General features: G+C 35.2%; 2 protein-coding genes and 1 pseudogene across 2 annotated transcripts; all 3 read right to left on the reverse strand.

The window, feature by feature from the left end:
• Positions 1-221, reverse strand: part of LOC104728646 — a 6,480-nt pseudogene extending 6,259 nt beyond the window's left edge.
• LOC104725209 (glucan endo-1,3-beta-glucosidase 7) lies at positions 2,012-4,206 on the reverse strand. The gene is made up of 4 exons (XM_010443827.2): positions 4,068-4,206; positions 3,316-3,983; positions 2,484-2,813; positions 2,012-2,354 (listed from the first exon to the last, which is right to left on the reverse strand). The coding sequence occupies exons 1-4, from the start codon at positions 4,126-4,128 to the stop codon at positions 2,106-2,108; spliced, it is 1,308 nt and encodes a 435-aa protein (XP_010442129.1). The 5' UTR covers positions 4,129-4,206; the 3' UTR covers positions 2,012-2,105.
• LOC104725210 lies at positions 8,426-11,847 on the reverse strand. Its single transcript, XM_010443828.2, has 5 exons — positions 11,576-11,847; positions 11,265-11,314; positions 9,556-11,175; positions 9,377-9,473; positions 8,426-9,228 (listed from the first exon to the last, which is right to left on the reverse strand). The coding sequence occupies exons 1-5, from the start codon at positions 11,691-11,693 to the stop codon at positions 8,621-8,623; spliced, it is 2,493 nt and encodes an 830-aa protein (XP_010442130.1). The 5' UTR covers positions 11,694-11,847; the 3' UTR covers positions 8,426-8,620.

A 15,031-nucleotide genomic window follows, 5' to 3' on the forward strand; every position in this document is an offset into this window, starting at 1 on the left:
AAAAAAAAAAAAAAAAAAAAAAAAATCAATCAAATTAGAACCACAATCAAAAACCAAAACGCAACACTTTAATCATCAAAAGGAAGAAACATTGCTTACGGTGGATTTTCCCACGCCGAGATAACACCAATTGAAACAGTGTCACTTGATGAGAGATTCTTTCCAACAGAAACATCCGGTTTGATTTGAATAACCATCGGTTGCTGTTCATCATCTTCCATTTTGAACTCCCTCAGCTTCCGTCAAAGAAAGACTCATCAGAGCTTCGTGTATGGGCCGAGCCCACATCAATTTTGTTTGGTTTGGTTCGGTTTAAATACTAAACCCTTAATTTGAGCAAACTAAGCCTCTTTCTCACTCTTTCTGCTCGATTCTTACATCTGAAAAAGAAAAGAAGAAGTAGAAGAAGAAACCTAAAACTCTCGTTGTCTCGTGTGTTGCAAGAGAGCTCATTTCTGCCCTTTCGTAGTTTCCATTTCTCTCTCATCATTTTAAGATTGTGATAAGACTGAAATAGATATCTCTTAGTAAATAGCTAAACCACGCAAGTATGTGTTTAGATCATCATATTATCTAAAACACTTACCCTCAAATCCCACGTAAGAGAAGTTGTACATCAATCTTGCATAAAAAGCCAGATACATTGCATCTTCTTATTTATAGGCTGAGGTGAACCGCTGAAGCCAGATATTTTCCCTCAGCATCCATATGTGACCATTGACTTGCTTCTCACAAAATATCTGCATCCACCGGTCCTCTTAATTCCCAATCTCACTCGTGCCAATCTCTGCACGTGCTGTCTTCTTCCTCACAGAAACTTGGTGAGGTCTATCAGATTGTTAGGGTTTCTTTCTTCAATTCAATGATGAATGAGCAAAGAAACTTCAAAAGTTTGTTGTAATGAAAAAGATGATAAGCCACAAATTAAGCTCTGAAACAGTAGTAACTAGTAAGCAACAATTCTGTTTAAATTTGATGGCTTTAGGGTTTGCTTTACTTGTGGTGTCTTAATGGATACTTATTGTGGCACCCCGGTTTCAGAGACTTGCGAAGAGGTTTAAGAGAATTGATTTGACCACCTATGTCACCAAAGTGCACTTATCTTTTCGGTCAAGGATCCTGAGAGAACTCCACAGTTAAGCGTGCTTATGCTGGAGTAGTCTCAGGATGGGTGACCTTCCGGAAAGTGATTGACGGAACTGTGCGAGTGAGGACAAAACACAAGGAAAGATCATGTGGTGATTTGTAGGGACGGTAACAAGTCTTTAAAGTCTCCCGGACGTAGCAAACTGTCCGTCAGATATTGATGGACTCACGGGCCTAGTGAGAGGACGTGAGGCCCATTAAGAAAAGTGGGCCCATAGACTGTGATTGGACATGGGGCCCACTAAGAGGTGGCAGTCGGGGCGTTACACTTATCTTCAGTTACAAGGGAGGAGGTCTTGAATCCAAATAATGGGCCTCCGATATATATATCGTATAATAGTTCACATATTGTATATTCCATATCCAAGGACAAAACCCTAACCTACTCTATGTATAAATACTACTCTAAGGAGAATGAATAAACCAACACTTTTACCCAATATTTCACCAAACAAGAAGGAGTGAAGGACCTCACTGAACTTCCGAGTGAAAGGCCCTCCTTGTATCACGGAGACACGGACTATGTCATGGATGAGCTGGAGAAGTTAGGTCAAAAGTATCGTGTAGCTCTAAGGTAAAAGCTTTTTAAAACTTCAAAGTAAGATTTTTCTTTTGTAGAATTGCAGCTTGGATCCATTTACTGGATTCTTAACTGGTTACTTCTACAATTTGGATAGGATTGCGAAGGATCCCGGATTTGAAAGACTATCTTTGTGTACACAAATGGACATATGCTGATGACTGCCTGTGGACAGAGTTACTCAGGTAATGCCTCGGCTCTGGCTTTGTTTACTTATGTGTCCTGTTTCTCCAAGGAGATGCGCTGTTTCATAGTGGCTACTTGTGACAGAGATCTTAAGTGAAGGATTCGCAAGGTAAAGCTAGTTTAAATTAGTAAGAGACACATAATAGAAGATTAAACATTTCAACTCTTGAAAATCAATGAAGAGATTTCACAACTACATGATCAATGCATACAAAACGAAGACAAACAACATCGATGCCGAAATAGAGAGAGAACGGCATATGTGAGCGAGAGAGGCAGAGCGCGGAGTCGAATTGTGAACATCGGTTTGTCCAGAGTTTTTGTCGGAGGGAGTAACAGGTGAAGGGAGAATCATCTGCGGAGGAGCAGGTAAGGTTTTCCCTGTCGGGGCGGCAGCTGGTGGTAGACGTCGCGTTGTTGGCGACTGTGGAGCCATGGAAGTCTGGGAGACGTAAAAAAAAAAACATATGGTTTGGTTTAGACAAATAAGAGGACATGTAGTGCCTTGCTTGGACTTGCCTCACGTTAAATTAATATCATATAAACCATATGTTCATCAACAAAAACTTACTTGGTTATTGGTAGTCTTGGTGAGCCCGATATCGTAAGTCATGGTAAGATCAGGTTTAAACAACCCGAAGGCTCGTTCTGAACCTTTCCCAGGCTTGAGATTCTCGTCGTACAATGCAAACAAGTATGTCTCGATCACTTTCCCGGGCATAAGTGGCGTCCCGGACCCAGATTTCAAATGAGCAATGAGGTTTTTATTGTAAGCTCTAGCGTTCTCAACTGTTGCACCAGCCTCTTCCGGGTCTCCCTTGTATGGCCACCCAGTCTCAGCGACCATTATCTCTACGTCTTTAAACCCCATCGAGTTTAAAGCTGAATACACCGCATCAACCTTCACAAAACCAAATTTTAACCACCGTAAACCAAAAAACAGATTTGATATCATTTTTTTTCCTTTCTATATTACAAATCAAGTTTTCCGTATTTAGTCTCCTTTCCTGAAAGTATGAATCCATAATTGCAAATTTCAATATCAATTGTGTTCCTTCCACTAACTTTAATAGGTACACTCACTTTGTGTCCTTTACTAATTTACACCACTTTTTCTTTCTAGAGCACAATTTTCACTTTTCATTCATTTGAGGTAACTAAATGTGCTAAGCTTTTTGATTAAGCAAAGTGTTTTGTCAAAATAAAATTACAAGAAAAAATTAATTCAACTTATCAAAAAAAAAAAAAAACTCTACTAATATATCATCTCGTTACCTACTTTAAGTATACATTAAAAAATTCATGAAATATTTTCTGTCCACTTAATATATTTGATTCAGCTATAATAACTTCGATTAAAGTAGCTAAAACTTAAAATATGTCAAAAGTAAGTAAAATAAAACCTGAGCATCGAACATGTTCATATACTTAAGGTTGCTGTTGGGGTCGACACGGCCAGGATAGGTCTGAAACAAGCAATAAGCCAATGTTTCTGGTCTCCGGTCCTCTTGGTACGCGAAAAACGGGTATGGGTTAACCGCAAAAGGTGACCCGGTCTCACTATTAAACTCTAGCAATCCCTTCAATATATCAGCATGTTCCGGTTTAAATACCGCGGTCGAAGGAGGGTCTGACCCGGCCAGAACCGACATTACATGTACCGTCGAGACCTTAATTTTCCCGCCACCAAGAGACGCCGCCTCGAGAGCACTTTGGACATTTTTCATAGCAGGTAGAAGCTGCGACATGAGGGTATTGTCGCCAAAGGTTGTGACCTCGTTCCCAACGGCTATAAGAACAATCTTGCTCGCTGGATAATAAGGTATCACGTTGGTTTCAACCCAGGTTCGGGCGAAACCCGGGTCGGATGCTAAACCGGGTACATCGCCGTTAGATGCCCCGATAACGATCTCGATCCCCGTGTTTGCGAGGGCCTTGATTACAGCCGGGTCGGATCCGTAAAGCCGGACTTTTTGGAAAGTTGTGGACTGAAGAAGCTTTGCACTGGCTGAGGGAGGTGGAAGATTGTCGGCGGTAAGGCCATAGTTTACTCCGAGGAACGGTTGAGACTCTGTTTTGATACATGTGAAAGAATCAGATTTAGAGAAAGTTTTAAATATGAAACTGTAAATGAGTTTTTGAAACTAGAACTTACTTGATAGATGTAAACATGAGGAGAAGAAGAGTATGAGAAATGAATAAACAGAAGCTGCCATGGCTGCTCTGTTTTTGTTGTTTTCTGTGTTCTTTTGAATTTGAATTGTTCTGAGTTGTAACTTTCGTTTGTCCCTATGTTATAGAAAACTATGGGGTTGAACTATAAATATATATGTAGAAAACGACCGACGTTGTTAAGGTAAATGTAATATTTTTAAATTGGTAAAAAGACACGACTACTCTCTTTTGTCTTTTTGATTTGGACCAACGTAAGTTAGTATAATACCTACAAAACTGAAATACATTTCAGACTTTTTTTTCTTTTTCTTTAAGTACTTAATAGTTCCTTTTTCTTGTCAACGTATTTAGTAGTTCTTGTTTAGTAGATTAAATAAGTGGAAAAATCTATGCACCATGCATCCCCTTAATTTTAAATTGGTCAATACAGGATTTATGTACACAGTTCCTTTTTGTTTGGATTATACTAAACGAATTTAGCTTTGGATTTGTCAGAGAAAACCAATATCTCTTTCTTTAGTAAACGAAGACTACTAGTACTACTACTAGTAGATATGAATAAAGAGTGCTTTAAATAACATAACAAAGAACTCGGCATTGTTACCAAAGAGAAAAGAAAAGAAAAAAACTCTTGACACACCTCAAGGAATATTGCTTGTATAATCAGAACATTTCTGACACAGTTTATAGTATAATTTTGTTTATAAGCCGACTAGCTGAGTATTTAAAATTTCAAAGGTACCCGGTGAATATAGTCATATAGAGATATACTTCTGACATACATTTAATAGTTTGTTTAGATTTAGAAGTTAAGAATTTGAAATTTCAAATGTACCCGGTGATATAGTTTTATGACTTTATCACTAAAAACTACAAACTCGAGCCAAGAGCATAAACTCGTATTAGCGTTGGATATACTTTTATCTTCTAAATCATTTGATCAGTGGGTTTTACTTTGGTGCTTTAACAATAGTGAACTTGCGGAAAAGTTTATTCACAAATTAAGACTTATAGACTCTCTAAGGAAAAAGATATATACATACAGTACTTGACAAAGAAACAAAATACATCATGGAAATGTTCAAAGTACGTGTTGCATGGAAACTAAAAGAGACAATAAAAGAAGATTAAAACCCTAAAGTGTCTTTAGTTAATTACTTACATGAAAAAGAGAGACAGAAATATTAGAATAAAATAAGATATTCCCACTCTTAATGAAGCATATAAGCACATATATAGTTAATTATTAACTAGTTTAAGTAAATGATGGCTTTATGTTAATTAGATATTCCTTCTCGACTAAGAAATGGAGCAATGCACCGAAGGTGGTGGAGGAGGAGAGCAAGGAATTAGACATTCCAACATCTACCACAAAGATGGAAAAAGAACAATAATAAAGAAGAAGCTGTCGCTGTTGCTGTGGCCTAAGGAAAAGATAAAGCATGTTTTAACTATTATTTTTTTCCTCAGAAAGACGGGGAAATTATTAAAACAAAAGCAACAAAAGGCCTAACATTTGAACCACAATTTTCAAATTTGGGTTGTTTGAATCATTTTGTATTGTAACGTAACTTCCAAAAAATTATCGAGTGGTAGTGGTAGCAATCGTTTCCGAGCAAAATGGTATACGAATTTTCGTGTCGATTGTGTAGTTAAAACTTAAAAGAATACGTAGTTGAATTTAAAATTAGAAAGTTTGAGTTACATTTTAGATTCTACTAGATTAAGACCCGTGCTAGATTCATTAGACCTGGGTTGATTCATTTTATTTATATTGTAATTTTTTATAAAATATAATTTATGTGATTATTTTTAAAAAAAATTTTTGGATAAAACATTATGCAATAAAATCATATGCTTAATATGATAGCGTGAAAAAAGACATCTATTTTGTAAGTTTTATATTGTTAATGATTCTAGATAAGTACATGTGCTATAACACTGGTTAAATTTTATTTTATACAAAATTTTGTATATTTTATATTTTAAAATAAAAATTTAATATGTTGTATTAGGTTATATATGTTAAGTTATTTGAACAATATATATTCTATATCATGACTTGAATGTCATTATAAGACATAATTTTGTAAATTTGGTTTTTAAAAAGCGTGTTATTATATTATGAGTAATTTAATATATTATTATACTTTTTGTTTTAATATACTTGGTTTCTTGAAATTCTTTCATATTAGAGTAACATATTATTGACATAGCTATAACAAATCAATTTAGATTGTTTATAGTTTCTAATTTTATATCAAGTTTCAATATATTAAAAATATTTCAAAATAAATTATTTAAATTTTATTATATTATATAAAATTATAAAATTCAACAAAAAATATGAAATTGAATTTAAATATTCAAATTTTGAGCCGTTACTCAGTAAAAAAAATAATTCAGTAGATATTATTTTTAAAGAATAATATTTTAAAGCTTGAATATTTTATAGGTTTAACAATTTATATTTGTTTTTAAAAATTCAACTTATGGTATTTCCGGAAATAAAACTATTTTTTAATTATAATAAATAATATGATAATTTATTTGTTTCACAAAATAGACTCATATATAAAAAGGAAAAGTGAAATATAATGATAACTAACAAATTAATATGTTAAGTTAGATATCAAAAGATTTTATTTATTGAATAATTTAATAAAAAAATTAATATGGTAAGTTAGATGATATGATTTTTTAAAATATTTTCTTTAAGATTTTCGGTATAACCTATTTGTAACCAATTAATCTATCAATTAATGTATAACATATTTGTAACTAACTTATTAAAATTATCTAGTCTACAAAACAATGTTGTGTACTTCCGTTTTATTATATAGGGGATTTAAAAATTCAACTTATGGTATATCCGGAAATAAAACTATTTTTTAATTATAATAAATAATATGATAATTTATTTTTTTTCACAAAATAGACTCATATATAAAAATGAAAGGTGAAATATAATGATAACTAACAAATTAATATGTTAAGTTAGATATCAAAAGATTTTATTTATTGAATAATTTAATAAAAAAATTAATATGGTAAGTTAGATGATATGATTTTTTAAAATATTTTCTTTAAGATTTTCGGTATAACCTATTTGTAACCAATTAATCTATCAATTAATGTATAACATATTTGTAACTAACTTATTAAAATTATATAGTCTACAAAACAATGTTGTGTACTTCCGTTTTATTATATAGGGGATTTAAAAATTCAACTTATGGTATATCCAGAAATAAAACTATTTTTTAATTATAATAAATAATATGATAATTTATTTTTTTTCACAAAATAGACTCATATATAAAAATGAAATGTAAAATATAATGATAACTAACAAATTAATATGTTAAGTTAGATATCAAAAGATTTTATTTATTGAATAATTTAATAAAAAAATTAATATGGTAAGTTAGATGATATGATTTTTTAAAATATTCTCTTTAAGATTTTCGTTATAACCTATTTGTAACCAATTAATCTATCAATTAATATAACATATATGTAATTAACTTATTAAAATTATATAGTCTACAATGTTTTATTATATAGGATGTTCCAAGTCATATTTTGTTATACGTGCGTTTTTGTGGGAATCAGAACGGTTTAAATCTTGGATTTGACGATTTAACCGAAGATCAAACTTAGTAAGACAATTAAAAGCCGTAAGAGAATTACTAATTTTTTAAAAAAATTGACTAAAATCATAAACTTTTTGTACTCATTAAGAATTACAACAGTTTTCTGGTAAACTGGACCGATTCACGGTTCTTAATTCGTGAAACCCAAATATATGTTATTAAAATCTCGAAATATTATTTTTAGTTACTTGTTTTGGGATGAAAAGTTCATTGGTCCTCTTCAACTTTGTTTACTTTTCCCCCACAATATATACACTCAAAAAAAAAAAAAAAAAATTGAAAGAGTTCCGGACCTAATTTTGTCCATATATACATTATCAAGTTCAGTTGTTGTTTTTATACTATAGTAGCTGGAATGATCTATAAGTATGTATGTACATTCTCTTCACGAATAAAACTAAAGAATTTTCGAAATCCTATATAGAAAACTGAGAATAAAACTCATATAGATCAAAGGCAAGAATAAAGTGGGGAAGTTTAGCGAAAGATAGTTTTCAAAAGTATAATTAAGAAGTAGATAGTTTGAAATATAATTTGAGAAATGTATACTTTTTGTGTTTATGTTGAAATGAGTAGACGTTTATTTTTCATCAAATACGCACCTATATTCTTATTAGCCACGCAAGAAACTAAAGGGTACACCTACGAATCTGCTATTTTGTTAGTTGTTACATCAATCGCATTGACAGTACACAAAAGACTCTCACTCTGCCCATCGATTCAATTTCCATACCATCATTTGCTGACATAAGGTTGAAAAAAAAAAAAAAAACATTTTCAGACAAAACATTAACGAAGTGGAATAATGTCTGAAGATAATGATCACCTAAAACGTAACAAGAGCTCACTTTTGACTCGGAGAGAAGAAGAGTCTCGTCTATATGCATATAAGATCTCTTGTTATCTCCTCCAAGAGTCCACTGAAGACTTCCCTCTCTATATCCCTCATAACATCATCTTTCTCAATAAAGGCGAGCATCGAATCGTTCCAACCCATGTCCCACATTGAGTTCAGGTTTGGGTCTTTATGGTGAACATCTCTTTCCAACACGTAATCTTCAACATGTGATACAATGTTGTAATCCCTACCGTAGGCTCGCAGCTTCTCTAACTCTTTGCTCATTTGTCTAATAAGATGGTCCAGCGAGTTTACTTTAGAGGAACTGATGGGCACCTTGACGAAAGGATGTACACTTAACTCTTGAAATCTCCTTTTCCGTTTCATTAGTTCGAAGCCACATTCGAGGATTAGATTCTTGTCTTCTTGATAGTAATCGCTTTCAACGGAGGCGTCATGAAAGACATTTGGAGGAATGTTGAGTTTGAAAAGTGCCTTTGCTGTGTCTAGAAATAGTTGGCTTTTCACAAATATTTTCTTGAGGTTTATTTCATTTTCAGACAATGTCTCTGTGGTTTCTTGTTTCCGGTGTTCTTGTCGCTTCTCCAACAAAGGTAAACCAGCTGCTTCTACCTCCTCTTTGGTTCCTGAAATAATCGAAACTTATTTTGGTTCCATATATATCAAAACAAAATCGCTTACTTGTTGCCTAAAATGCTTGTGGCTCTATCATGAGTGAAGCATGAAGCCTTGGATATGTTTTCAAAACATACATTGTTTTTGTTTTGTTCTTACCTTTACATATTGTCTTGGGTAATCTCTCTGAATTTCCATTAAACTTTGATATTGGAGCTTGTTGATCTATCCCATCCGTGAACATAATCCCATGATGCTGCTCATGAAAATCAAGACACAGAGATTAGAGTTAATATATACAGATGGTGTGTGAAGTTTATATACAGTAATAAGCTTACGTTTTCTAATGGAGCTTGGCATGTGACTCTCTCCGCGGCAATAAGAAGAATTGAGTCATCTTTGATTCCTCTCTTATGTTCTACCACACTTTTGTTTGATGATTGGACCTCAGCACCTGAAACTTGAGAAGTTTTGATGCATGTCTCTGCTTCTGCCTTCATCTTATTATTATAACTTCTGAGTGACTGATCATGTTTTACATCTGCTTTCTTAATCTCTAGTCGCTTCATTACTTTGCACAATCCTTCATTTTGATTATATATGTCTTGGTTTTTCTTCTCGCGGATCTTGGCTTTATGCACCTCTCCTTCTCTTCCCTTTTGTGTTATTTCAATATGAGAAAAGCTTTTCCTTGGAGCTTTAGCATTGTCTGTGACTGTGAGTGGTAGCTTCTTTTGTATATCCACTGAACTCAAAGGTTTTGGTGATTGATTGGGCTTTACGCTATATTCTCGCTGCAACTTCTCTTTCTTGGTGATCTCTTCTTCCTCAGGTTTATGAAAGATTAGTTTCTTCTCAGAACTAAGTTTCTGTAAAGGCTTCCTCGCGACAAGCTTATCCATATGTTCTGTTGGAGATGGACTCCTGATAGCATTTTTCGTCGTCACTTTTCCATCCTTCTTGTCTGATACTTTGCTCCTTTTTCTACTGTTTGAGAATGAATCATCTTTCTCTCTATCTTTCTGCTGAGACGTGGCTTTGTAGTTTATCTCATTTGCGGTTTGAGTCTCCTTATGTATTACTAAATCCAATGATGTTGACTTCCTTGGTGCCTTCTGTTCACTAGCTTGCGTTACTCTACGCCTTGTGTAATTCTCAACAGATTTAACGGATGCATCCATTTTGTTGTTGGTCTCTTTTTCATCCTCTGGAAACTCTCCTAGTCCCATCAACTTGGCAACAACACTTGGAATCCTTCCTTTCTGAGGTTTTAGTGATCTCTCTTCTGTATCTCCACAACTACTTGTTCTTCTATGTTTGTTCTTCTTATTATCCTCTTGGTAGTTAAGTGCCAATAGTCTCATCTCGATATCTGCCTTTGCAACTTCTTTGATCTTTTGGTAATTTTGGTTATGAGCATACTCTTGATCCTCATCATCATCATTTTCTTCAAGCAGCTTGATTCTGTTTTTCCTCTGTTTATTGGTCGTGTAATCAGAAGCTTGTTGTATGTCTACAAACAAACGAAGAGACTGTTCCAAGTCAATAGCACCTTCCATGAGTTGTTCACCGCATTGTATCGAGTACCTCCCTTTACGAAAACTGAGGCCGTTGCTACATGCTTTAATTATCTGATTCAGTTTTTGAGCTCCCTTTGAAATCTCTTTGATATGAACATGAATCATGGGACTGCTTGAGGAAGGTTGTTGTTGTTGTTGTTGTTGCACCAAAACTTGACTGCTTCTTCTTTCTCCCAAAGATCTCTTTCCTACTTCATGCAAGAAGCTAATGATTGAGGCACTCCCTGAAGGATCTCCTCTTGTAGCTTTTCCAGCATTCTCAAGTGCAAATGCTAAAGCTTTCGAAAGATCGATTTTCTCCATGCTCCGGCCTTTTCCATAAGGAACTAACTGATTTGAAGCCTCTATGCTGCTGCTAGTGAGTTCGTGAAATGTTGTCTGAAAGTAAACAAACCATTTGATATTAACAAGATAATGGAAAGGCTCATTGTGAATATTGAAAGTTCAAAAGATGCTTTATAGCTTACAGATTTTGCTCTGGATCCCTTAACTCCTCTGTTAATATATGCATAGTTATCTGCAACCACGAAAAAAGAAATTGGCATTACAGAGATTTTTCATGTAATTCTAGATTAATGTTTTTTGGTAATACTTAATAATATAGAAAAAAACTCTATTTAGCCTTGATGAATTGGCAAGGAGCATTTTAGCCTTTGTTGGTTACTTCAACTAGATCTAACTGAGGAAGTCAGGAAATTTTGTAGAAAAGATTCAAGAACCTAGCAAGATACATGCTATCTCTCTTCAGATTCAGTGTTTTGTTCATTGATTATTTTACCTGTTGGTAGGCAGTTCTTAGAGCCTGAAAGCTGTTCCTTCCGAACGCGAAGATCATCCAACAACTTCTGAGCGAAATCGGACCTTTTCATCATCCTCTTTTCGCTATTCGAACTCATTTTCTCTTCTTTTCACTCTTGAGTCCAGAAACAAGAAGACACAGAAAAAAAGACAAGTCTCTGCACGTACATTTAGCTTTAAGGTTTATTTCTAAAGACTCAATACTACACACTTTTTATTTTTATTTTGTTTGGTTTGAGTTGTTTTCTTGACTTAATCTTTGGTTGAAATGGTACTTTCAGTGTTTGGTGAGAAAATTCTAGTAGTGATAGCAAAAAATCTAATTGATAACAATGGAATGTGCGTTTTGAATGATTGACGTGAACGTAAGGCCCTTCTGAGTTAAAATGTGTATTTCTTATAACTTCGATTGCAAGTTAAGCAATGACGAAGGCCTTCCTTTGGGACTTAACTTTCAAGCCTCCCCTCACTCTGCTGGTGCCTTTGTATTTTTTTTTTTGTCAAACTCTGGTGCCTTTGTATTATTATGAACAGAATATTCTAATTTATGCGTACCAAAATATTAAAACTCCAAATGGATTGTGCATGCTATAATATTTTTTTTTCGAGTATTAATGAATTAAGAATTATTAAACATTACTTTCATGTAAATAAAAGGAAAAAATGTCATTTAAATCCCCAAGTTTATATTTTCGTTGATTTAAATCACCAAGTCTGTGTTTGGAGGAAAAAAACACCAACTATTTATTGACTTCGAAATAAATCTCAAACTTTCGTTGACTTAGCCTTTTGAGGCACCACATTAAGTGGTCAAACAGAGCAAATAAACGCGGTTAATTATCCGTTAACGATTCCGTTTATAACAAAACGACGCCGGTCCTATATCTCTAAGACCCCTAAATTGAGAATCGATTTCTCATTTCCTCTAATTGACAAACCCTAATCGATTTCAATTATCCCAAATCAGAAACCCTAATCGATTCTTCAATGACTCCGCGAAAGAAGATCGCTACGCGTCGTCCCAAACGGAAGAAGCCTGATAATGTTGGCGAATCCTCTGCTCACGAGTCTACTGCTCACGGTTCAGTTTCTCCCGAGTCGACTGTTCCCCAATCGGCTGGCGGGGTAAGTACTGCAATTATTCTGTATTTTGTGCCTTAGGTCAGCTTGTTCCTTTAGAAGAGCATGATTCTTGTCCATTTGAAGAATTTGATGCTGTTAGTGGAGATGATTGTGAGGTTGTTGGCGACGAAGATTGTGATGATATTGGGTACGAAGCTGGTGTCGAAGAAGACTTCAACGAAGAGGAAGATGATGATCAGGAGAATGGAAATGGAAACCAAGTATTTGTAGAGGAAGATGGTAACTGTGTTGGTGTAGAAGAAGAATTCTGTGAGGACTTTGAAGCAGAGTTTGGAGAGGCTGTGAGAGAAGAGAAAGACGAGACTGATAACGACAGTGGAGATGATATCTTCGATGACGAGAAGATTCCAGATCCTTTGTCAGAAAATGAAGACGAAGATAATGGCCAAGGTGATGAACGTGTAGAAATTGAAGATCCAGAAGTGTTGCTCGAGTTGGGGAAAACTTTTAGCTCACCAGAGGAATTCAAGATAGTTGTTTTGAGATATTCTCTGAAGAGTAGATACGACATTAAGTTGTATAGATCGCAGACTTTGAAGATTGATGCAAAATGTGCTAATACCGATCCTAAGGTTAAGTGTTTGTGGAGATGTTACTGCTCCTACAATAAGAAGAAACACAAGATGCAAAACAAGGTATATGAGAGTAAGCATGTATGTGTGAGATCAGGTTTTAGTCACATGTTAAAGCGAGGAACGATAGCTTGGTTATTTGCGGATAGGTTGAGATAGAATCTGAAGATCAGACCGAGAGAGATGGCTGCAAAGATTAAGAGAGATTTCAATCTAGAAGTTAGTGAAGAACAATGTTCTAAAGCTAAGTCAAGAGTGAGGCGAGAAGCAAAGGCTGGTCATCAAGAGCATTTCTCACGGATATGGGATTATCAAGCAGAGATTTTGCGATCAAATCCAGGATCAATTTTTGAGATAGAGACTATTCCTGGTCCAACAGTTGGGAGATTACAAAGGTTCTATCGGTTATTTGTGTGTTTTCAATAACAAAGGAGTTCTTGGAAGCGGACATCGGAGTAGATGGTGCATTTCTGAAATGGGACATCAAGGGACATCTCTTGGCTGCTGTTGGAAGAGATGGAGACAACAGGATAGTTCCACTTGCTTGGGCAGTGGTTGAGATAGAGAATGATGACAATTGGGATTGGTTTATGAAGTTACTCTCTACTTCATTGGGTCTTGAGGAGGGAAGACAAATAGCTATCATTTCTGACAAACAATCGGTTAGTTAAAGGCATACTTTAATTTATTATGTTATCATCAAACATTTTAACATGTGTTTCATTGATTTGCAGGGTCTTGTTAAAGCCATCAAGAACGTTCTCCCACAAGCTGAGCATCGTCTTTGTGCTAAACATATCATGGAGAATTGGAAGAGAGACAGTCATGATTTAGAACTTCAACGTCTGTTCTGGAAGATTGCTCGAAGCTACACCACAGGATAGTATCGTAAACATATGGAGGCATTACAGAAGTATAACCCAGGTGCATTTAATTCTCTGCTACGCACCAATCCGATGACATGGTCTAGAGCCTTCTTTAGGGTAGGTACGCATTGCAATGATAACTTGAACAACCTTAGTGAGTCTTTTAATAGAACCATATGCCAAGCTAGGAGGAAACCATTGCTAGAGATGCTTGAGGATATTAGGAGGCAATGTATGGTGCGGAATGAGAAGAGGTACATAATCGCTGGAAGGTTGCAGACAAGATTCACAAAGAGAGCTCATTTAGAGATAGAGAATATGATAGCAGAGTCTCAGTTTTGCATCAGAAGCATGGCTAGGCACAATCAACATGAGGTCCAATTGGGAGATGAAACTTATTCTGTGGACATGAATGCGCTTACATGTGGATGCATAAAGTGGCAGATGACAGGTATTCCTTGTGTCCATGATGCTTCTGTGATCATAGGTAGGAGACAGAAAGTTGAAGATTACGTTGTTGACTGGTACACAACAAGATTGTGGCGTGAAACATATAGAGATGGTATTCACCCTGTCCAAGGTCAGAACGAATGCCCTAGAATGAATATATTAGGAGTCTTGCCACCACCTTGGAGAAAAGGAAATCCGGGTAGACCAAATAACCATGCGAGGAGGAAAGGTAGGTATGAAACTGCCTCTTCATCAAGCAACACAAGACTACCACACAATGGAAGAGTCATGACTTGTAGCAACTGCAAACAAGAAGGACACAATAGGTTATCTTGTACAAACCCGACAGTTGAAGCTCCAGCTGCAAGACCAAGAGGTCGACCAAAGAAGAATCAGGTTTGATGC

The sequence above is a fragment of the Camelina sativa genome, chromosome 11 (assembly GCF_000633955.1).
Source record: "Camelina sativa cultivar DH55 chromosome 11, Cs, whole genome shotgun sequence".
NCBI classification, from domain to species: domain Eukaryota; kingdom Viridiplantae; phylum Streptophyta; class Magnoliopsida; order Brassicales; family Brassicaceae; genus Camelina; species Camelina sativa.